Here is a 21,766-nt window from a genome sequence, read left to right as displayed (position 1 = left end):
TTATGCTACCATTGCCAATTCAAATTTTCAATTACAGAATTTATACCTAACTTACTGATTTGATACCTGTACCTCTTTTATCTTTCACTGAAGACCTTGGTTTCTAAACATATTAAGAGAATTACTTATTTGCTATTTTATATACATATATATAAAATATACATAATACATGCAATAGCATCTAAATAACAATACTAGTATTATTACTAACAAATATTATTACTAAGTGAAGTTTGATTTCTTCACCATTCTTTTTTGTCCTTAGGATATGTCACACTAAGAATATAGTCAAAATAATGAATTTTAAATTCAGCTTCTTAGTGTTCCACATGGTTATGCTAGTAACTCCATATATACTCTGATTAATGGCTTCTTTTAGGAAATGCTTTGTTATTCTCTTTAAAAATTATGTAAAACATTTACATGATTGCAAAATCAAACTATAAAATACAGTATATAAAAAGAAGTCTAGTTTCCATCCTCATTTTTCACCCTGTTCTTTTCTTATGTGTAGCCATTTTTATTAGTTTGTAATTTATACTTCCATTGCTTCTTCTTTAAGCTCTTTCACTGTGTTAATTGATTTCAAGTTTTTTTCCCCAAAATGTGTCAGAAATCCACAAAAATGTTGATATTTTGACTATTTTATGCACTTAATAATAACAATTTGAGCGGCTTTGTAAATAAATGACACTTTTATGTATAAAAATTTTGTATTGTTATTCATTCTTGAAAAACACAAAAATATAGAAAAATGTACATCTGCTTTCCTAAACTTCCTTTCTGGAAGTTTCCATCTTCACTCAGCAGTTGGAAATATTCATTTGGATATATCCGACTGTCACAGTAAAAGGGCTAAAATGTAAGCAAGTGCACACACATCTTTCTTAGAAGAAAGGAAACATATACATGGTCTCAGCCTTGCTTTTTTCACTTAATACAGAGAGTGCCAAAAATGTATACACATTTTAAGAAAGGGAAAAACTATTAAAATCGTAATATATCCCGATAACAAAAGATGAATACCAGTCATATTTGACTTCTGCAATTACCAGAGGTACTCAAAGTGGTTACCATCAGTATCCAGACACTTCTGATTACAAGGAACTACTGCTTGAGCAACGTTGACCAAAGTGTCTACTTGTATATATTTTTAGGCACCCCGGGTATGTACTAGAGCTCCATGGCTTTCCACAGAGATGATCTTCATTCCTTTGTACAGCTGCACAGAACGCTATTGTATGGATGTACCGTGGTTTATTCAGCCAGTCCTCTGTGGATAGACATGTGGGTTCAACAAACATTTATGGAATGACTAAATTGTGCCAGGCACTGAGGATAAAGACCTGGTCTCTGGCCTCAAGAAACTAAAGAGTGTAGAGGAGGAGACCTCTGTAATACAAGTACTTTCCTCATAAGGGAGTGAGATCTTGTATCCACTTAGCACAAGGGGCCCGTGAAACAGGGAAAACAGACTCCCACACAGGAGGGATACAATAACTATCTGTCTATTGGCATCTTGCTCCCACCTGGACTTTAGTGTGGGAGAATCCCCTTGGGAGGACATGATTTTTATCAATGTTTGAAATTATTTAGAACATTATAAGTGCCAACTGATCAGAGAAGTCTAGGCCAAATGAAAGAGGCAAAAAGGAAGGGTACTAACCACAAAATTCCCCTGAAAAGAGGAAATGTAAGTTAATACAGAAGCTGTGGTTTAATAATAAGAGCTAACACCTATATCGAACTTACCACTGACCAGAGATTTCTCTAAGCAGTTTACATATATATTTAACTGCTTGATTTCTCAAAACAAGCATAAGAAGTAGGGACTACGTATGATTACCCATATTTTACAGTTAAAGACTATCAAGGCGCAGAAAGGTTACCGAACTTTTGCCCAAGGTCACACAGAGAGGGAGGGAGGCAGGGAGCGAGGAAGGAATCGCATATAGGATGCTTGCAAGCAGTGCCCTCTCCAAGGCAAGACTACCGTACCGTAAGTCTCCCTGCACCATAACGACTCCCTGGGTAGGAGAACCTTGACATCTCCCTCTTACAGACACACACACACACACACACACACACACACACACACACACAGAATCTTGACACCTCCCCCCCTCATCTACACACACACGCACACACCCAGGATGCGACCTGCTGGGTGCCTGGCGGAGGCTAAACCGACCCGCCCAGCCGCCCAGGTCCGAGCGGTGGCTGCCAGGAATGGGGCTTCCCCAGGGCCCCGCAGGTCCCTCTCCGAGAACCTGCCCAGCCCGCTCTACGACCCCTCCGAGTGTACGACGCCCACCTCTCTGTGCTACGGCCCAGGCCTTGGCACAAATTAAGTTTGCTTCCCCGGGCTCCCAAGACATGGTGGACGCTATATGAAGTCACCGACGAACTCCCAAGGATGGCCAGGTATGTGACCCGCCCCCGGGGCACACAACTCCACCTTCAAGGAACCCGCAGCGTGGGGGACAAGTAATGCCGACGCAATCTGACACGGGCTAGGACAAAGGGGTCGCACAGGGCCGTGGCTCCCCAACCCAGTGAAAACCTAACTAAAGACCTGCAGGGCTCAGCTTTCCGTTCGCTCGCTCTCGGGCTGGCTAACGCCGCCGCCCACGGCCCAGACCCAGTACCGCCCACGGCGGCCAGGCAACAAACACCTGGAGACCACACACGCGGGACGGCCCGGAGCAGGATTCCCCCGCCCAGACCACCCGTTCCAATCGCGAGCGGCTTCCCAGCGTCAGACGCATTTCCAACTCGCGATTTGACACTGGCGCTAGTTGATTAAAGTTCGTGGCTTCCCACTTTAAGAAGCTAACTGCACAGTGAAACGTGAACCTTCCACAAAACTATACGTCAAAACGCAGAAAGCTACAGCTCGTGCACGTAGAAAAATATTATGGAAAGTAGCACACATACAAACCAACTAGCAGTGGAACAAAAAGATTTTTCCATACGCTCAAAAAATATAGAGGATCCCTCTAGTTCACGTCAGACGGGTAATGTGCCGATGTCGTAACAAGGTTTGTGGGAGGCACACCTCACGCAAAAGCGTGAACACCCAATCATCACACTTATGAACTACAAAAGGATCGGGTTAAAGGATCGGTTAAGGGTACTCGAGTGTGGCCTACTCACTTTGCAGAAAGGGTGACAGATATAGTCTATATATAGTCAGTCTTGACATAAAGATCCTGTATGTTTTAAAAATATCACCGATATTCCGTGACATTTCTCTTCTTTCTACTTAGTAAGTGAAAACAGAAATAAAATTAGCTAGCTCATCACTCTCTATGCAAATTTTCCGCAGCAGCTCCACCTTTTAAAAAAGCCTGGGTCTTTATTGCTTTACGACAGATCGTGAAATGACGGAGTTGATGCCGTATAAGCGGAAGCTAGGCTTGTGCTTTGCGGCGGCTACGTTAGCTCGGGCCGGATCCTGATAGGCCCAGGATGTGCGGGAAAGGCTGCCCTACCGGTAACCGTGTTCGGATCATGCTGTAGGAGTTTATTCCTTAAACTCTTTAGGCTTTTCTTTTCATCTTTTCTTTTTTTTAGTCTTCAGAAGCACACGAGTAATTTCTCCACTTCACTTCCGGGAGTCTGAGATTCTGTTACTCCCAGAGAGGTCCCTTTCGCCCATGTTTTCCTTTACGCACACCTGACTCATGCCGGTTAGACTCGCCCTCCCTCCTCCAAGATGTCTCGCGTTTTTATTTGGTTTTAGTTCTGTTCTTTGGGAGGATCCCAGCATCCCGGTGATCTTTCCTTCCCTCTTTAGCGGATCCCCTCCCGCCTTCATCTTCGTGCTCGGGGGTGGACCGGCCATCGCAGCCACAGTCTGAGCAATGGAGCATGACAGCTTGAGGGAATCCCCATCGCGGGAGGATTCTTCCTTGCCTGGAGAGGGGCATTCTTCCGACCTCGGGCAGGCCTTCTCCCAGATTTTGCACCATCTTACCGGCCAGGAGATCACACGGGGCAAGGCCAGAAATGCAGCTCTTCAGGACCTCAGTGCTCTCATAGATGCCACAGAGTGTGATCAATTGTTTGAGGGCCGTGGCACATCGCTCCGCGGAATGCCTGAGATGCTAGGGCATGTGGCGAAAGCCGTGGAGAAATACGCGGCCCCACCCAAGGAGCAGGAAGGTAGAAGTGATCGTCACTCTGCAGTGGCCGAGAAAGCGGCAGCAGTTGGGGTACTATTTCTTAAGCTATTGAGGAAAGTGGAGGCTGCCAAGAATTCCTTGGTTTACCCTGCCTGGAAGACAGGCCTACGTCATTTGGCGGGACCCATCTATATTTTTGCCGTCACACACAGCTTGGAGCAACCATGGACCAGCCCAAGATCTCAGACGGTTGCTGGAGAGGTACTCACCTTACTGCTTCAAGTTACTGAGTGTGGTTCTGTCGCAGGATTCCTCCATGGAGAAAATGAAGATGAGAAAGGGAAATTTACTGTGATAATGGGGCTTCTCAAGCCTGATTTGAATAAGTGAGTACTGCGAAAAGGGCCGACTTGGGCTTCAGCCTGTTTTGGAATGTTAGAGCTCAAGGGAACCTTAGTGTTGTAATAACAGGTCTCTGAAGGTCCAGAAAGATTATGATTAGCTGTAAATGACATAACTAGATAGTGGCAAATTCGACATTAGCACCCGAGTTTTCCGATTCCATTTTCTAGTGCTCTTTTCAGTCCCCATGATATCTGCCCTGGAAATTGGAAGTTCTGTCCCATTTGCTTAGACTTAACTTTCTTAGGTGGGGATGGGGATTTTAAACTTATGGTTTGAATTTAAATTTAGAGATCTTGAAACTCATTGCTAGTAGATAGGGATAGTTATTAGATATGGAAGCAATGTTTGGAATGAAAAAAATAAAAGCTTTAGATTGCCATTAGCTAAAGTATTTTTTGTGAGTTTTCTCTTGCTATTTTGTATATTAGAATTTGTGATTCGTGGACACTTTGTCCTGTCCAAAATGACCACGGAGACATTTCATCCACATTCTGGAAATTTGGTCCTGTCCAAAACATTCACAGGCATTTGATTCATGCTACCACATCTGCCTAGCTCCATGTGCCGTAACTAGCTAGACTACCAAGTGGAAAGACTTATTGGCAATACAGCCACAACACAATTATTCAACCAATAAATCATGATAGTATTTTATATATTAATCCTGTAAACCAAAAGTATAAATAAATATCATGGGCTGTTTGAACCCAAGGACGTTTTCCTAAGTGTGGACATTTCGGACAGGACCAAATTTCAAGGACCTTTTTGGGTAAACTAGTTGTCTCCATCAATGTTTTGGATATGACCAAATGTCCTGCAAAAGTATCTGTAACACTGTAGTGATGAGAAAAAAATGTGTACATAACTGACATTTTACCAGAAACTTGGAGTTAACTGTAAGGCAGATGGTACTTTTTATTGTTCCTGAGTAGGACCACGTCAGATAACCTCTCTGAACCTCAATTTCATTATTTGTAATACAAAGATAATACTACCTGTTACAGTTATTTTGAAGATTAGTTGAGAAATGTGTGTAAATTCATTTTATAAACTATAAACTGCTGTTCAAATATTGATTCATTTGCCCCCTTAATAATAATAATCATAATAATAATCATAATAGTAAAAGACATTTCCTTTACTCCTCTCTCCCTTCTCAGCACATCTTCATTGTAACCACCATCACACAGATTCTTTACATAGCTATGGTTATAAATGGCTGCTTCTCATTGGATAAGGTTTAGACCCAGAGCCCCGGGTGATTGTTAAATGAATTTAGTGTAAGTTCTCTGAGTTATTTTGGTCTAAATTTTAAAATGTAATAACATCAAGAGTTATGTGGGATGTAATTTTCTCAAGGACAAGAAAATACTTTGTTTTGCTTGAATTTGCTAGTTAATACCTTGGCACTTTACTTAATGTGGTTTCGTATTTCCATTTAGGGAGTCCTGGAAGAATAACCCTGCCACCAAACATGTTTTCTCATGGACTCTGCAGCAGGTCACTCGACCCTGGCTGAACCAACATCTAGAAAGGATACTTCCTCCATCATTGCTCATTTCAGACGACTATCAAACTGAGAACAAAATTCTGGGTGTAGACTGCCTCCATCACATTGTGCTTAATGTGGTAAGCACCCTGTGCTCCATGATTTGTTTTGATCAGACAGAGTCATCATGGCTCTTCCTCATTCGTGATACCACTAGTGCATTTCCCCGAATATAAGACCTAACCGGAAAATAAGCCCTAGCATGGTTTTTCGGGATGACATCCCCTGAACATAAGCCCTGATGCGTCTGTTGGAGCAAAAATTAATACTAGACTCAGTCTTATTTTCGGGGAAACACGGTATTTTATTGTTGCCTATGTTTTCATCTTTTATTAACTTTCCAATTAATGCTGTAATGTGACTAATTAACTCATTTATATTTTTTCTCTTTATATTTTTCCTTTGTCAATCTAGTAGAGGTTGTATTTCATATATATAATATACTATATAAGAAACATGGATCTTTATCATGGACATAAGGCATAGCCATTGTCAAACTGAATAACCAGACCTTGAGTTGTTAACAGTTGACTTTCAAGGAGCAAAAAAGTCAAACTGAAAGGGATTATGCCCATATGTGGAAGTTATTACTCAGAGACTTTTTTTTTAAATACCTGTATATTATGGAGCTTTAAAATATACACAGAAATAGAGAGTGGTATCATGAATCCTATGCTCCCATAATCCAATTTCAAAAATTACCAGCATTTTGCCAGCCTTGGGAAACTTCTCTTTTAATTGGGTAATTTATCTGATTGCAGCCAGCTGCTGATTTGCTCCAGTATAACAGGGCTGAGGTCCTATATCATGCCCTTTTCAACCACCTGTACACGCCAGAGCACCACCTTATTCAGGTAATTGGAAGAGTTGTTCCTAACTGTTGAGTCCTGAGTTCTCAAATTTCAGCAGCAGGTGACATTATGTGAATAAGAATAGTTGAGAGACATTTTCTTCTCTTGGAAAGTGAGGCTGATACTGAAAGCCATCGCTCAGTTGAAAATATGCAGGTAGCAGTGACTAGTAAAAATATCTTAATACCAAGCAGGCATCTGCATTCCTGATGCTCCACAGAAAAGTTTTGTCTTCATCTGTCTGTTATCTATAACTTGGGCGGGGGGACACCTTTATGTCTGAAGAAGTGCTATTTTTTATTCATTTAACTGTCTCCTGTTCTGCTTTACATCAACACACACTTGAAACTCCTGGAATGTTGGATATTTTAGTGTCAATTTTTCTTACACTAAATAGACATTGAGTACCTACTGTGTGCCAATAACCACTGTAGGTTCCAAGAGTGATTGAAACAGGCAGGGTTTCTGGCTTTAAGAAACCCTTTAGGAGATATTTATGTAAATATATGAACTATTAAAAGAGGTTTGCAGAGTGCAGTGGGTGTCCAGCAACAGGCAACTATTGGTGTTGGGTGGTTTTAGGATTCCAGGAGGTCATATTTGCTTCTGAAGGATGAATGAGTGTCTTAGGAGAGGGAAGAACATTTTCAAGACAGAAGACACAAGTTATATAAAATTAGAGGTATAGATAGCCTTGTTTCTTATTTTATGTCTACTTACCTTTCCCCCACTCTGCCACCTCTTTTTAAAATATTATTTTTAGATATTGACAGATACTAACAGAGGCAAAAAGATTGAGGCTCTTCAGATAGTGTTAAAAAAAAAAAAAGCCAAAAAAAGAAAAAAAAGAAAAAACCACCCCAAAATACACTCAAAACCCAAAGATCCCAGGAAAGCTAGAAGGGATTGCCTAGACACTGAAACTTCAGATAAGGTGATCAATTGGATACAAATGAGTACTACTTTAGATTCTATTCAGGAGTTTTATTTTAAGTACATGTAAATACTGTTTTAACTTAGTAATGTAGTGACAATAGACTTAGACTCCTAAAACTTGGGTTAAAGTCTGAGTTCTGCCTTTCTTCCCATTTTATAGCTTAGCAAAGCACAATCCTGAGAAGGTATTAACTTGAGACTGTCAGATGGAGATAATGTAAAAAACTTTGAAAATGTAAAGTAATATGTACTTAATGTATTCTTACCAGTATGTTTTAGAATTCTATGACATGGACCCCAAGATTAATCAAGTTGCTAGAAACATCAGTGAGTGTTGTGAATACAAATGGATGAACTCTAGTTCCTTTCCATTATTTCTCCTAGGCTGTGCTCCTGTGTCTGCTGGATTTATTCCCCGTCTTGGAGAAAGCCCTGCACTGGAAGGGAGATGCAGCGCGACCCACCACGCACTGTGATGAGGTTCTGCAGCTGGTCCTGACCCACATGGAGCCAGAGCACCGCCTTCTCTTACGCAGGACCTATGCGAGAAACCTACCAGCTTTTGTGAAGAGGTGAGTGCCAGGCCGCTGGTCTGGCCATGTTCCTTGACTTCATCTCTTTGGTGTCACAGCTTCTCTTTCGTTTGTAGGTTGGGGATCCTAACTGTCCGCCACATGAAGAGGCTGGAGCGAGTCATCCTTGGTTATCTGGAGGTTTATGATGGACCAGAAGAGGAAGCCAGATTGAAGATATTAGAAACCCTAAAACTTCTCATGCAGTATACTTGGCCCAGGTATAATAGCCAAGCAGACAGGTGTGCTACGAGGGGCAAAACTCAGCCGATTTTCTCTTTAGAACTTGCCCAGGTGTACATGCAGTACAAAGTATTAAGTGCATGGCATATATTTCAATACCTTCCATTTTACACACCTATTGGATTTTGAACTGAGAAAATGGCATTTAAAAGATACAGTACACTCAGTGTTGTTTCGGTGTACATCTCTCTAGATTTATAATGTACATTAAATTTTAAAAGGCCATTTAGAAGTGTTACAACAGGGGTGTCCAAACTGTGGCCCGCAATCCATTTTTAATTGGCCTGCAGCAAATTCCAAAAATATAATTTACTTAAATAAACCACGTGAGGCAATACATACTTCACCTCGAGTGAGTGGCCCGGCTGTTTGTGTATTTTACCGCATATGGCCCTTGGTGAAAAACGTTGAAAAAAGTTTGGACACCCCTGTGTTACAAATAAAGACATGTCCAACTTTGTTCATCCTAATGTTTCTTAAATCTAATTAAGACCGGAGCACTTCATAGCACATTATTGAACATATGTAGGCCAGTGATCAGAATACTGATTTAGGATATGGTTGCTTAGAAAGCATTCCAACTCTGGCTTGAAGTAGGTGTCAGGAACAGTAAACTGGTACCCAAACATGTTAAGTCAACAAAAGGCTTTCTTGCATGAAATGACAGTTAATTCAGGTAGAGGCCAGTCCCTTACCAACATGCATATCTATTCTGAGCCATATTCCCTCATTTCCTTATAATGTGCCCAACAGTCTTTCCCTGTCACATTTGTAACCAGGTTGCATTTGTTTACTAATTTCTCCTCTACTGAAGTATAAACTCCAGGAAGATTAAAGGTCACTTTGATACACTGAGCATACCAATTTACTCAGTACCTGGTATTAAGTACACAAATATTTGAAGAAAGTGAACTTTAATAGATGGATGAATGGAACTGAATCACATTAATACTGTCAGGCCTTTAAAGACCAGAGACAAAGATTCCAAGTAAAAGAGATTGGCAAGCAAACACAGGGGTTAGAAAATGAATATAAAGTATGCGTGGAGGAGTGGGGCCTATGAAAGATTATATATTGAATGATGACAGGTGGAGGTCTGAGCAGTATAGATTATGGGAAACTAATATTTTTAAGATCAAGGTAAGAGATGCAAACTCTTCTTCTCCCAGTATTATTTCTGTTCAGAAATGTGGTTTATTATGTATATTTTCACACTTCAAGTTAAATTACTTTTCTGCTTCCATTAAGGCTTTTTAGTTGTTTTTATTGTGGTAAAAAAACATTAACTGTTTTAAAGTGTACAGTTCATTACGTGACATTAAGTACATCCACAATTTTGTGCAACCATCACCACTACCCACTTCCAGAATTTTATCAAGATAAAATCTTTTAGAAAGGTTAAGTAGAAGTAAATAAGCTCAGTTTAATTGATAGTAACTAGGATCTGGAATTGACAGAAAATTCAAATTGACACCTGCCAAGTTTGTTTCCCTTAAACTTTCAGGCCTAAGACTGCATAAAAATTAAAGGACTATGGGCTCTCTCGTTTTTCTGGCCAAAAGTGTAGGCCCCTGGTAAGGTGAGATCCCAGTTCTCCCTTTTCAAGAAGGGCTATTTCCTTATAGAAGAACCAAGTTTCTGGAGAGGAGCAAGATATTCTTAGGCCAGTGTGTATACACGTATGAGGGTGGTATGCTGTAGAAAAAATAGGGGGCGTGAGTTAAGAAATCTGGAGTCTGGTCTCTAGTTCTGTGGTCTTTAAGTCAGTTGACTTCAGTTCCTTCATTTATGAAATGACAGCTTTATACTAGATGACCTTTGAAGTCTCTGTTTAATATCCTGGTTTACTGTGTGAATTGAAGTTTTTCTTCTTCATTCCAGAGTTTCCTGTAGACTTGAGGTCTTATTGAAGGCTCTTTTGAAACTGATATGTGACGTAGCAAGGGATCCAAACCTTACACCTGAGCCTGTTAAGAGCGCCTTGTTAGAGGAGGCCACAGACTGCCTGATTCTCCTGGACCGCTGTTCTCAAGGACAGGTGAAGGTAAGGAACAGTCTGCAATTTGGTGTCAGTTAGGCCTCATTATCCTTATTTAATTCCCACAACTGATTCTACTTTACTGTTCACATGCCTGACTAAGTCTATAAATTATCATGGAGGGTTCAGTTCTCCACCTCTGGAGCCCTCCAGCCTTCAACAGTTTGAATAATACCTTATTTAAGGCATTTGGAATCATTCAGACCAAAAAGAAAGAGGATCAGTAAACGTCCCTGGGGCTAGGACAGAGAATAGGCAAAAGGATCAGGAGTTTGTAAAATTTAAGTTCTATTCTAGTCATTGAAGAAAAACAGAAAAAAAGGTGAAATAACAGGCTATAAGCCACCATGGAGTAGTAATATAGGTAGAGTAATTCATATACTAGATGTGTTTCCAGTTTTGGGGGGCAACTGTGTTTCTCCATATTCTTATTTGTCCACATGGGCTTTCTTTGGCCTCATACGCCACAAAAGTTAACTTATCAAAGCCATAGCATATCACAGCTATGTATATTTATATACATTTAGTAAATGACTGCTTCATTTCTTTATCCCACTTAGAAATCTTGAAAGATATAAGGTAGCATGAAACGAAATTCATAGCCTAAAAATATTTAGAGATAGCTTAGTTTGTTGTTTTATTAGTTTTTTCAAATTACTTCATCTTGGCTCTTTAATGTCAGGACGTTTTCGAGCCCTGACATTGTTGACATTTATACCTGGCTGGTATAAAGCTGCTTCTTCATGAGCCAGCAGGACAAGTCCAAGCATGTCAACAGGTTTTACAGTTGTACTTGGTTCTGTGAACTGTCCCCGAGTGTAATTCATTCTTTCCTCCTTTGAGCATGGTGCCAAGAAAGAATAACCAAAGTAAAAGGGGGAAAAATAATCAAAGCCTGTTTGGTTTCATGTTTCAGAGTCTTCTGGCTAAAATTCTCCAAAGCTGTGAAGATAGCAAGGTGGCGAACTGTATCAGGAAAGTGCAGCAGGTTTCTGAAGGCACTCCCTGTGATTTAACTTAAGATTTGTGTTACTTTCCTGAAGAGAAAAGGATTTTTTGAGTATAAATGGAATTATTTAAGAAAAAAGGTATTTTTATACCAAACATTTTAATTTAAATCGTTTTCCTTCTTTTTTCTTCTTTCCTTTTGTTCTCATAGAAGTAGGGAAAGGAGAACAGAAAAATATTGAAGTCTGGACATTTCTAAATAAAGGTGGGGGGAGACACCAAGGAAATGAACGGATGGGTAGCATTTAAAATTAGAAATATTTACAACCACAGACTCATCTGTTAAGCTTCTTGGGCTCAAGCTGTCACTTCAGCACATATGCCAAGGCTATAAAAATACTCTTTACAACTTAAGGTTTTCCTCCACTCCATCCTAGAATTCTTGCCCCACAGAAGTGGCATAAATATCAAAAACACAAATATTCTGTTATATACAACACAAAGAGCGAAAACTAGAGGTATGTATGTGTTGAGGATATAAGAAAGGAAGAAGTTGAAAATGTTAAGTCCTGTTTAGAAAGGTCTCAAGGGAAATCACGTGGTTTTGGCCTTAGCCACAGGCTCTGTCTCCTGCTCATATTCTATTTCCACATATGCTCGTTTTCTTTGCAAGGGTCCTTTCAAGGGCGTTTTGCCTTTGTGTTTGGCATTAAGGGCCTTTTCTTCTTCCTCACTGGAGGATTTATTATCCTGGTCTTCATCACTGCTGGCATCCAGTTTATCCATATCCTAATATGGGGAGGGAAAAAAACAAAAGAGGGAAGAAGATATTAGATTCATTTCCCAAACTCCACTGTCTTCTCAATTTAGAATAAACCAGATAATTTATTTGCCTCTCTGTGTTTGGAAATCCTTATTTCTTTCTTCCCTTTTTTCTTTTTTTTGCTGAAGGCCAGCAGACAATTTTTTTTTACCCGTAAGTCTCACCTCAAAATCACTTATGTCACTCTCGTCCACCTCATCATCTTCCACAAACTCTCTTTTTCCCACATCCTAAAATAAAACACAACTATTAGGTTCAAAAGTTTCAAAATACATAATGAAAATTTAGCATAGACATCTAGTTTTATTCTTTGATAAATAAGTACAGATATACACAGAATCAGAATCTACTTACTCGACAACCAAAATGTACTTACATCCAAGTTTAATACTTCTGAAACCAGTATATAGGATCTACAAACAATTCTTTGTACATTGAACTAAAACTATTAATTTCAAATATCAAAAACAGTTTACTAATAGGAAAAGTATGCCTATGTACCTATGTGAGTATACCATGTGAGTAATCATTTACTTGTTAAATCTGCCCTTTTCCTAAAAATACTAGCAACTCAAGTACCTCTCCTATGTTAATAATAAAATTTAACCCTTTATAAATTTCAGTAGGTTCCTTAATAGTATGTTCTATCAGCTGACGAGGGTTCTTTATTTGTCACCTTGTAGGAAAAATTTCAGAATGCCAATCAGAATAAAATTGTCAATGCAGTTTGTTGACTGAACATGGAGAATAAAGCAGCCACTGCTAAACCAGAATAAATCTCATGATAGAAAAATACAATTCCATTATTTTTGGTTAGGGGACTATGTTCTGTCTCTCAATTACATTAAAATAGATCTAGTCCTATTGATTGCTGCTTGAAAAAGCAAAAAACACAAGGCTTACTTCATCATCATCATCATCATCTTTTTCTTCAGCATCTGAAGAGTCACTCTCTGCTTCCTGCTGTTCCAGGGCATTGTCGAAGGCATGGATGGGGAAGTTGTAGATGTCGCCATACTGAAGAACATACACAGATTTGTTTTTACTACACTTGGATCTTACAATTTAAAGCCACTGTCCGACAAGCATATTATTTTTCCCTTAGTGAAATGAGAATACTTAATTTGATAAGTAATATTTCTATACTGTTTTCAAGCCTAGAGGTGGCAGTGTCTTTAAAAAGCCCATTTTTGACATTTAAATAATCAGTGATTAATGACCAAACTGGTAACTTCTATGAAGAATGGAAGCAGATTACTTAAAACTTAGTAGTCTATAAAACCTATCTGTGCATTAGAACAAATGTAATTTCCTGACAAGTGGGAAACAATAAAGAAAAAATTGTTATTCATGTTGTCTCTGTAAATGACACTAAAAAAAGAGAATACACGTTCATTTTAAAGACCTTAAAAGTAAATAGGCAGGAGGATCAAAAATGTATGGCTTTTATACATACAGTCTGGAATTGTGTTGGGAACAGGAGTTGGGAATATGGCAAAAGGGAAAGGTCTCGTATACTGAATGAATTATCAAAGATCAAGTACAGTGGTACCTCGGTTTTCGAATGTAATCCGTTCTGGAAGACTGTTCAAGTTCTGAAACGTTAGAAAACTGAGGTACCACTTGTACTAAGTACAAAGTAACCGAAGCATTTTATGTGCTTGCATCAATGAACTAAATGAGGAACCCAGGACATTACGTGATATTTATTCCAGGAATAAAATCAAGGGGAGCATCTTTCTCACATCTTTAAAAATAACCTTTTTCCACTATTGTCACATTTCCTAGCATGGTCTTACCAGCAAAAAAATAAAATTTGTACCCCAAAGCTTCTAGCTTTCTCACCGTATCTTGTTTAAGTCTCTCCAGCAATTCCTTTTCAATGGCATTGTCCAGCTGAGCAGCTATTAATGCCTTTTCCTGTAAAAGAAAAAGAGCAAACCCATTTACTTTATTAGTACTCATTTTTCAGCCTGTAGATGAAACTATCAAGTTTTTATAAGAAAGAAGATATAATCACGTCTCCCTTCTATTACTGGGGCTTCTGCCTCTCCAACCAGATAGAGTTCTTCTTTACCTTTCAAACTTCTAGGGAACCTTTCAATTTAAAAACGGCGGTTTTCATAAATACCATTCTAAATCAAATTCGAACAAAACCTTTAATATGGAAAAGAGGTCTACATACATTTTAAGTGTCTCAGAAAATTAGCAATCCTCACGCAGTTTTAAAGGGAACAGAGACTCACTCCTTTATGTTTTCTAAAACGATGTTAGATTCCATGTGATAGAGATAAAATCTCTTCCTTCAATGATCTTTCATAGGAAATATGTGCCATCAACTTGTACCACGCACAACCAAAATATAAAACTCTAACCTCAGTCTACCTTTCTAGCCTAAGACTGCATTAATTTGATAGCGAAAATCTGAGGATTTTAAAGTGTTACATACTGAAGCTATGTTAGAATGATGAACAGTGTGTGGGATAAATCAACGCAGAAAGACTGGGGCACATGGACCAGTTAAAAGGCTACCGTGATGTTCTACGTTATTCTCTAAAGTGGGTGCTTACACCTCAAGGGTGATCCACTGAGATGTAGGAAAAAATATTCAAAACTTAAGTGTTACAAATATTTTGTATGCATACTAACATTAGTGCCTTGATTCTGTCCATAAAGCAAATAGTTTTGCCAAATACAGTGAACAAGATATCCCAAGGGGAATTTGAAAGTTTGAAAAGTAGTGATTTCACTCCTTTATTCAGATTATTACAACATATAGCTGTTTATGTTTGCTTGGTTAAATGGATTTATAGATGATACTGAATAGTTTTTAGTAAGATAGGGAGTAGTTATAAAGGTATGCTGATTATTTAATGGTTTAGTACTTTAAAAGAGTTGTAGAACTTAAAATACGCATACAATAGTCGTAAATTTGCCAACCTTTTCTAAACTGACAAAAGACTGTCAATAGTATATAACATAGAAGGAGTTATAAAAAATAAATACACGGGGCAGACGGGTGGCTCAGTTGGTTAGAGCGCGAGCTCTGGGCAATGGGGTTGCTGGTTGATTCCCACATAGGCCAGCGAGCTACGCCCTCTACAACTAGAATGAAGTCAATGAGCTGCCGCTGAGCTCCTAGGTGGCCAGATGGCTCAGCTCATTGGAGCGCAGGCTCTCAACCACAAGGTTGCTTGTTCGGTTCGACTCCTGCAAGGGATTCTGGGCTGCGCCCCCTGCAACTAACAACGGCAACTGGACCTGGGGCTGAGCTGTGCCCTCCACAACTAAGATTGAAAGGACAACAACTTGACTTGGAAAAATCCTGGAAGTAAACACTGTTCCCAATAAAGTCTTGTTCCCCTTCCCCAATAAAATCTTAAAATAAATAATACACAAATGCAATTATTTTACCAACTGTAATACTTTTAAAAGTGTTTATAAGAAAAAGAAACTTGTTTTATGGCTAGATATCTTAAGAATAAGTGGTCACATCTGTATGTGACACTACTGAAAACATGTCTCCTATAAAAACTGCCATCACACACTTAAAAAATTTGGAAACACAATTTTCCATCCCATTTAAAAATCTTACAAATCTACATTTTTCAGAGGGCTTCAAAATTATTTGGTAAAAATAGAAAAATTTAATTTCTTCTGAAAGGTTTGTAAGAACATCTGTTTAACAATCAGGGAAGAAGAAAACTCACTAGCTGGATCTGAATAAAACCTCTTCATAATTGGTGGAGAATGAAAAATAAAGAGCAAGTACTTATTGCAAACAATCAACAACGCACTTCTCTAACTAAGCATGCCTGAAATAGTTATGAGAGTGATAAAAGACAAAAGTATACTCAGCTAAGAACCAGACCATTACAACTATTATTTATAATATACCTAGGAGTGCAAGTACACGCATGTAATAATAGTTATAAATGATAAACAGGGGAGCATATGTTCAAAAATTTTATTGATGGGGTGATCAAAAATGTTTGGAAACCAATGATAAAATAGACGAGATAAGAACGCTACGTGACTAATGGGAACAATAGTCTTATAAGACTATTTATTAAAGCTATTTCTTGACAGGATGTGACAAATGATCAGATAAATGCCTGCTACTGAAAGGGGAGGTAAGCAAAGCAAATAACCTAGAATGACTGCAAATTTGAACTTGTCGGGAAAAGCTGATTCCTGGATCTTGAAAAGCATAAGAAAATTCAGCCTGAGTGAGGTACCAATGAGGTGGAGAGGCAGTCAGTTCTCTGTCACAAAGGCTGGAGTTTCCTGATGAGATTTTCCATGGATAGCACAGCATTACCAATGCTAGTCATTAGCTTGGTAACAAAGCTGCCTAGCTTACTTCAAAGGAATAAATAATCCTATCAATTCCTACCAGCAATTTCAAAATAAAAAAACTCAATTTAGTGGTCTAATATCACCTGAACTGACATAAGGCTACCTAAAGACTTTTTAAAAATTCCATCTAGTGTGAACATGCTTATATTTCACTGCACAATTACTAGTGTGTTTGATTAGAATGCTCAAATCCTGCAGAGGGTAATATGTAATATACAAGATCAGCAACATACCAACATTCTGAATTCTGAAACATTTGACCTCAAGAATTTTAGACAAGGAATTGTAGATCTCAATTTTAGGTGTTCTTTCTGTTCTCCATTACATATCCGAAAGCAGCCATATTTTAACCTGCCCTGGAAGTCATAATCTTAAGATCTGGAATGGAATATCAACTATCTTATGCAACTAATACTGTTATTCACTAGTGAACCATTATCCAGGGCATGAACAGACAGTGGTGACAATCTTTCTCATGAGCCCTACGTTACAGCTCTACCTTCAGTAAAAAAAATAGACGCTGTGAATATCAGAATAAGTTACCTCTCTTCTTTTTTCCCTCCGCTCCACCTTCTTACTCAAAGGAACAAGTTTCCTCCTATGGGAAATAAAACACATTACCAGAAAACCCAAGTACATGTGCTATGTGTTCCATTAAAGAAATGAGAAGAAAAAAAGTATTAGAATTGACTTTGTAGGGTTCAGCTGAATACAGCAAGATTACATACTTAAAATGCTATAAAAAGTCAGACATTTTTCCATATAGTTTAATAGTGCTTTTTTCTTCTTTTTTTCCCCAAGCATTCTGAGATTTCTTGAGGGCTTCAATGAACTAGGAAAGGAATTTTCTGTAGAGGACTGACATCTTTAGCACTGTCTGCTGGTCACAAGGAAATATTAGGGCCTATCACTCCCTGTGGATCTCATATAACTTTTTAAAATTAGTTCTCATTGAACTCAGAGTTAAGGTCTTACGTTCCTGTTTATTCACATTTTTAGGTCATTTTCAAATCCCTAATTTTAAGATTCCCTCAGGGATTTAGAAATAAAATTTTCTGAAGCTGATTTTCAGACAGGGAGGGGATAATCAAGTTGCACTATACTGTTTTTAAAATCCTGGAAAATCAAGGGCACGACTTTAATCTGAAGAAAAGTTTCTGTTTAGCACATCACAAAGTCGAATTTAACAGAAAGCATTACTAGGGGTTTCATAACATGATTCAGGGAAAAAACAGATTTAGAAACAAATGGTCTAGGGTGGCCGCTTAGCTCAGTTGGTTAGAGCGTGGTGCTGATAACACCAAGGTTACCAGTTTGATCCCCACATGGGCTACTGTGAGGTGCACCCTCCTTAAATAAAAAAACAAAACAAAACAAGACAAATGGTCTAAATACTTACTGTCGCTTTAGTGTAAGTTTTCGGATTCGAATTAGGTACTGGGTGATCTTGGTGAATCTCTGCTTACATTTGTGTCGAATGAAACGGGGCCAGTAAATTAGATTTTCATCTATTTGCTCCAGTGCTTTCTCATAGTTTTTATGAAGCCGGACCTATCAAACAGAAAAAAGGAAGCTTGAAGGGCAGGAGTGAATGATTAGGTCTTCACGGTTACCACCACCTATGGGACCTAATGAGGATGGCTTCAGAAGTTTAATCTAGATATGGTCAAGAAAGAGAAAAAAGCATGTGGTATTTGTGCTCTTGATCAATGGTTAGTGTAATTTTATGTCCTAAGCCTTACCCGTTCCCAGAGACGTCTAGGAAAAGCTGCCCGCTCAATAACCTTCATATACAAGTAGCACTGTCCTGTAGGATAAAGTAAGTATCTTTAAGATTATTTAGGAAGAATAAAGAACATCCTTTTTAAAGCTGTTGAGTAGTTATCATGGAAGCTGAAACTGCAGAGTTACCTTTCTCTTCTTTGATAGTGGCATACTGACTGTTTGCCAGGGGACAGGACGACCGATTACACAGTCCAGTCAGACTATATTCATTTCTGCAAAAGCTCTGTGTCTTGGTTCTAGAACGGGAGGAAAAGAGCAAGAATTGTAAGATGGGTTAGCAAGACAGCAACTAAAGGAATCTTGGTCCAAGTTGCAAATCTAGACTTACCTTATTTTGAAGGAACAAAATTGCTTATTTCCTAGTGTATCCCAGATAACCTGCAAGACAAAATATAAACCCAATTCAATTGCTCTGACCCAATAGATGGCATATTAACCGAAGAAACAATGTCCTAGGGCAGTGCCCTGCTTTACTGAGGAAAGGAGTCTTTGAGGAATGAGAGGAGGAAAAAATACTTTGTAAAGTAGTCTGACTTTTCTTAACAAATGCAACAAATTCTTATAGAAAAAGTAAATACAAATTGGCAATAACTATAACTTCATAACCCAGAGATGAAATTTCACTAGTATTCTGTAAGTATTTTCAAGTTTTTCTATACATGTGTACATTTTATGTGTGTTTTCAACAAAATGAGATACTATAGTTTGTAAATTTCCCTTTCTACTTAAATTGTTCATTATGCATTGTAAAAGGCTGCACAGTACTAGATTTTTGGATATACATACCATAATTTTATCTGACTGAGGACAAGGAAAATCATCTATTGTTATCCTCCACTAACTAATGTGCTCTTTATTCATTCAGCATTTATTGTATACTTAATTTATGTAAGGCCACTGACATCCCTAAGTCCTGACACAAAGGAAGCACTCAAATATTTGTTGAGTGAAGAAAGGTATAGTCCTTAAAGAGTGTTATCTAGTTAGAGAGAAAGATATATACATAGATCATCACAAAGCAGCAGTCTAAGTACCACAAGAGAGGTGTATAAGACTATGAGAACCTTTGAGTGTACTACCTTGAGGAACTGGAAAAGGCTTTAAAGTAGTTAAAGGGAAAAACAAAGAAAAGTAAAAGAATGGAACAATGGTTTTGGGATTTTATAGGATGTGTTTGGCGGGGCATGGTAGGAAACACGTCAGAGGAAATAAAACTGGGAAAGTCAGAGCTCAGTTTGGCTGGTGGCTTTAAATATCATCTCTAACTTGTTGACTCCCAAATTGTCATTTCCAGTTCAGATTTCTCCCCTGAGTAACAGTCTTGTATATATATCCAGCTGCCTACCTGATATCTCAACTTGGATGTCTAAAAGGCATTATACACATTAACATGTCCAAATGAAGTTCTCAATTCCACACCTCTCTAAAGAGTATCGTGTTCCTTCTCTAGTCTTCCCCATCGACAAAAATAAAACTGCCACTGAACTATTTATTCAAATCAAAAAGTCCTTGAATTTCTCTTTTTTCATTTAACCCATCACCAAGTTTTGTCAATTATACTCATAAAACAGATCTGAAATCCATGCATTCTTTTCATATTCAACATGACTACCTTGGTTGAAGCTACTTTCACAATACTCTAGTTCCCTTGCTTTCCTTCTTTATTTCCTTCAAAAACCTCTCACAACTAGAGAACTTTTCACAAATGTAAATCAGATGGCATTTCCATTAAAAGCCCTAAAACCACATCCTGTAAGACTCTACATGATCTTGCCCTGGCAAGCACATCCAACTTCATTTCATCTCTCCCTTCTCTTGATTCCTGTAACAATCACACTGATGTGATATATTTCTTCAATCTTATCTCCAGATCTTTGGACTTTAACGTTCCTACTGAGCAGATGGATTGCTTTCCCCTCACTCTTTAGATCTCAGCTCAAATGTCTAGTCAGAGAAACCTTCCCAGATCAGCCCTATCTGAAGTGGTCTCTCCTTAATTACTCTCTACTCATCACCTCTGGTCTCTTTCTTAGTATTGCTACACACTGCAATTGTTTTTATTTGTTCACTGTCTCACCAGGAAAGCAGAGGTCTTTTGTCTGACTTATTAACAAGCAAATCTCCAGTAATTATCACCATGCCTGGCATACTGTAAGCACTTAAGTATTTCTCCTACAAATAACTAAATGAATTAATCCGATGCTTCCAAAATTATGACTTGGGCAGACGTGGAACAAATGTAAAGAAAAACCTAAACACAGGAAAAGCAGATTGAAAAGCAACGTGCACCTGGATGGAAAGGATCCTTAAATTTGATGCCTAAACTTCGCCCCCGCCCGCCAGCCCGCCTCCCACGTCCCCATGGACCAAACGCAGTCTGTCATTCTAGATACCAAGGATTGTATACTCCCATTCTGTGGATTGAAGTGGCGGTGGTCTGGCTGCTTAACCCCCAAGGTACACACGTGAGAGCCCCACGCCCCGAAATAGGGGTTCTGGAAACCTCGCTTCCGGAGCCACACGAGGTATTTGGGCCAAATGAGTATGTGGCTTCTGAGTCCCCTAAAGCGGGCGAGACACCTGCGTAAACCCCAGGTAGAGAAGCAACAGGAGACTCACATCATCTGACTGCATGGTGCCGGCGATTCAGCATGCGACCAGATCCGGAAAACAGCCATGCTGCTTCCGGCGAGTCACTTCCGGGACCTCTAGTCTCACCTATCGCGAGAGTTCTGATTACTCGGACTTGCGCAGAGCGCCCCTTGGCGGTGTAACTTTCGCGTGCGCCCAAGTGTCCGCAGATATGTCCGGACTGTCACTGCGCGCTTACGCAGCATTGGTTTTGTCCCGGGCGCATTATGGGACCGCAAACGCGGTTAATAGCCCCGTGTAATCCCGCGCTGGAGTCGTCCGAATCCCAGAACGCGGAGGTCGAGAGCGCCCGACGCACCCTTAGCCAACGCGCCATTTGTGACGGCCCAGCCCGCCAGGCCTCCTGTCTACCCGGCGTTTCGCTCCGGAGAGGCGCGGACCGCCGCCTGCCGGGCCTTAGTGCTAACGGTCAGGGCTGCATTGTTACTATTCCTTCGCCTGAGGTGTGGATCTCAAACTCGGCCTTTTTAAACCTGAG

At 39.3% G+C, this 21,766-nt stretch overlaps 3 protein-coding genes and 1 non-coding gene across 6 annotated transcripts in view; 2 read left to right on the top strand and 2 right to left on the bottom strand.

The window, feature by feature from the left end:
* The first annotated feature begins 2,407 nt into the window (after nucleotides 1-2,407).
* Nucleotides 2,408-11,796, top strand: TTI2 (TELO2 interacting protein 2). Of its 3 annotated transcripts, none has more exons than XM_088793516.1 (8): nucleotides 2,408-2,424; nucleotides 3,800-4,513; nucleotides 5,975-6,161; nucleotides 6,843-6,935; nucleotides 8,253-8,440; nucleotides 8,500-8,661; nucleotides 10,565-10,727; nucleotides 11,638-11,796. In XM_088793516.1, the coding sequence occupies exons 2-8, from the start codon at nucleotides 3,867-3,869 to the stop codon at nucleotides 11,740-11,742; spliced, it is 1,545 nt and encodes a 514-aa protein (XP_088649642.1). In that variant the 5' UTR covers nucleotides 2,408-2,424; nucleotides 3,800-3,866; the 3' UTR covers nucleotides 11,743-11,796. The 3 variants fall into 3 exon arrangements, with proteins under 3 accessions (XP_088649642.1, XP_088649640.1, XP_019598738.3); XM_088793514.1 differs by lacking the exon at nucleotides 2,408-2,424 and adding an exon at nucleotides 3,405-3,518; XM_019743179.3 differs by lacking the exon at nucleotides 2,408-2,424 and having other exon boundaries at nucleotides 3,443-4,513; nucleotides 8,518-8,661.
* On the bottom strand, nucleotides 3,008-3,111 carry LOC141571440 (small nucleolar RNA U13). Its single transcript, XR_012496182.2, has one exon. It is a non-coding gene; the product is annotated as a small nucleolar RNA U13 (small nucleolar RNA).
* Nucleotides 9,927-21,358, bottom strand: MAK16 (MAK16 homolog). The gene is made up of 10 exons (XM_019743180.3): nucleotides 21,256-21,358; nucleotides 18,965-19,014; nucleotides 18,763-18,872; nucleotides 18,594-18,658; nucleotides 18,251-18,402; nucleotides 17,395-17,449; nucleotides 14,338-14,412; nucleotides 13,396-13,509; nucleotides 12,657-12,722; nucleotides 9,927-12,458 (listed from the first exon to the last, which is right to left on the bottom strand). The coding sequence occupies exons 1-10, from the start codon at nucleotides 21,268-21,270 to the stop codon at nucleotides 12,264-12,266; spliced, it is 897 nt and encodes a 298-aa protein (XP_019598739.3). The 5' UTR covers nucleotides 21,271-21,358; the 3' UTR covers nucleotides 9,927-12,263.
* Nucleotides 21,359-21,387: 29 nt separating this feature from the next.
* The window catches only part of POFUT3 (protein O-fucosyltransferase 3), an 81,728-nt gene continuing 81,349 nt past the window's right edge, over nucleotides 21,388-21,766 (top strand). The window contains exon 1 of the mRNA XM_019743190.3: nucleotides 21,388-21,731. The gene's annotated coding sequence lies outside the window, so the exon portion shown is untranslated. The remainder of the gene's footprint in view (nucleotides 21,732-21,766) is intronic.

Source organism: Rhinolophus sinicus, chromosome 16 (genome assembly GCF_057876585.1).
Source record: "Rhinolophus sinicus isolate RSI-liver-muscle chromosome 16, RSI-T2T, whole genome shotgun sequence".
Taxonomy (NCBI): Eukaryota; Metazoa; Chordata; class Mammalia; order Chiroptera; family Rhinolophidae; genus Rhinolophus; species Rhinolophus sinicus.
Note: the sequence above shows the minus strand (reverse complement) of the source record. Positions and strands in the feature narration are given on the sequence as shown.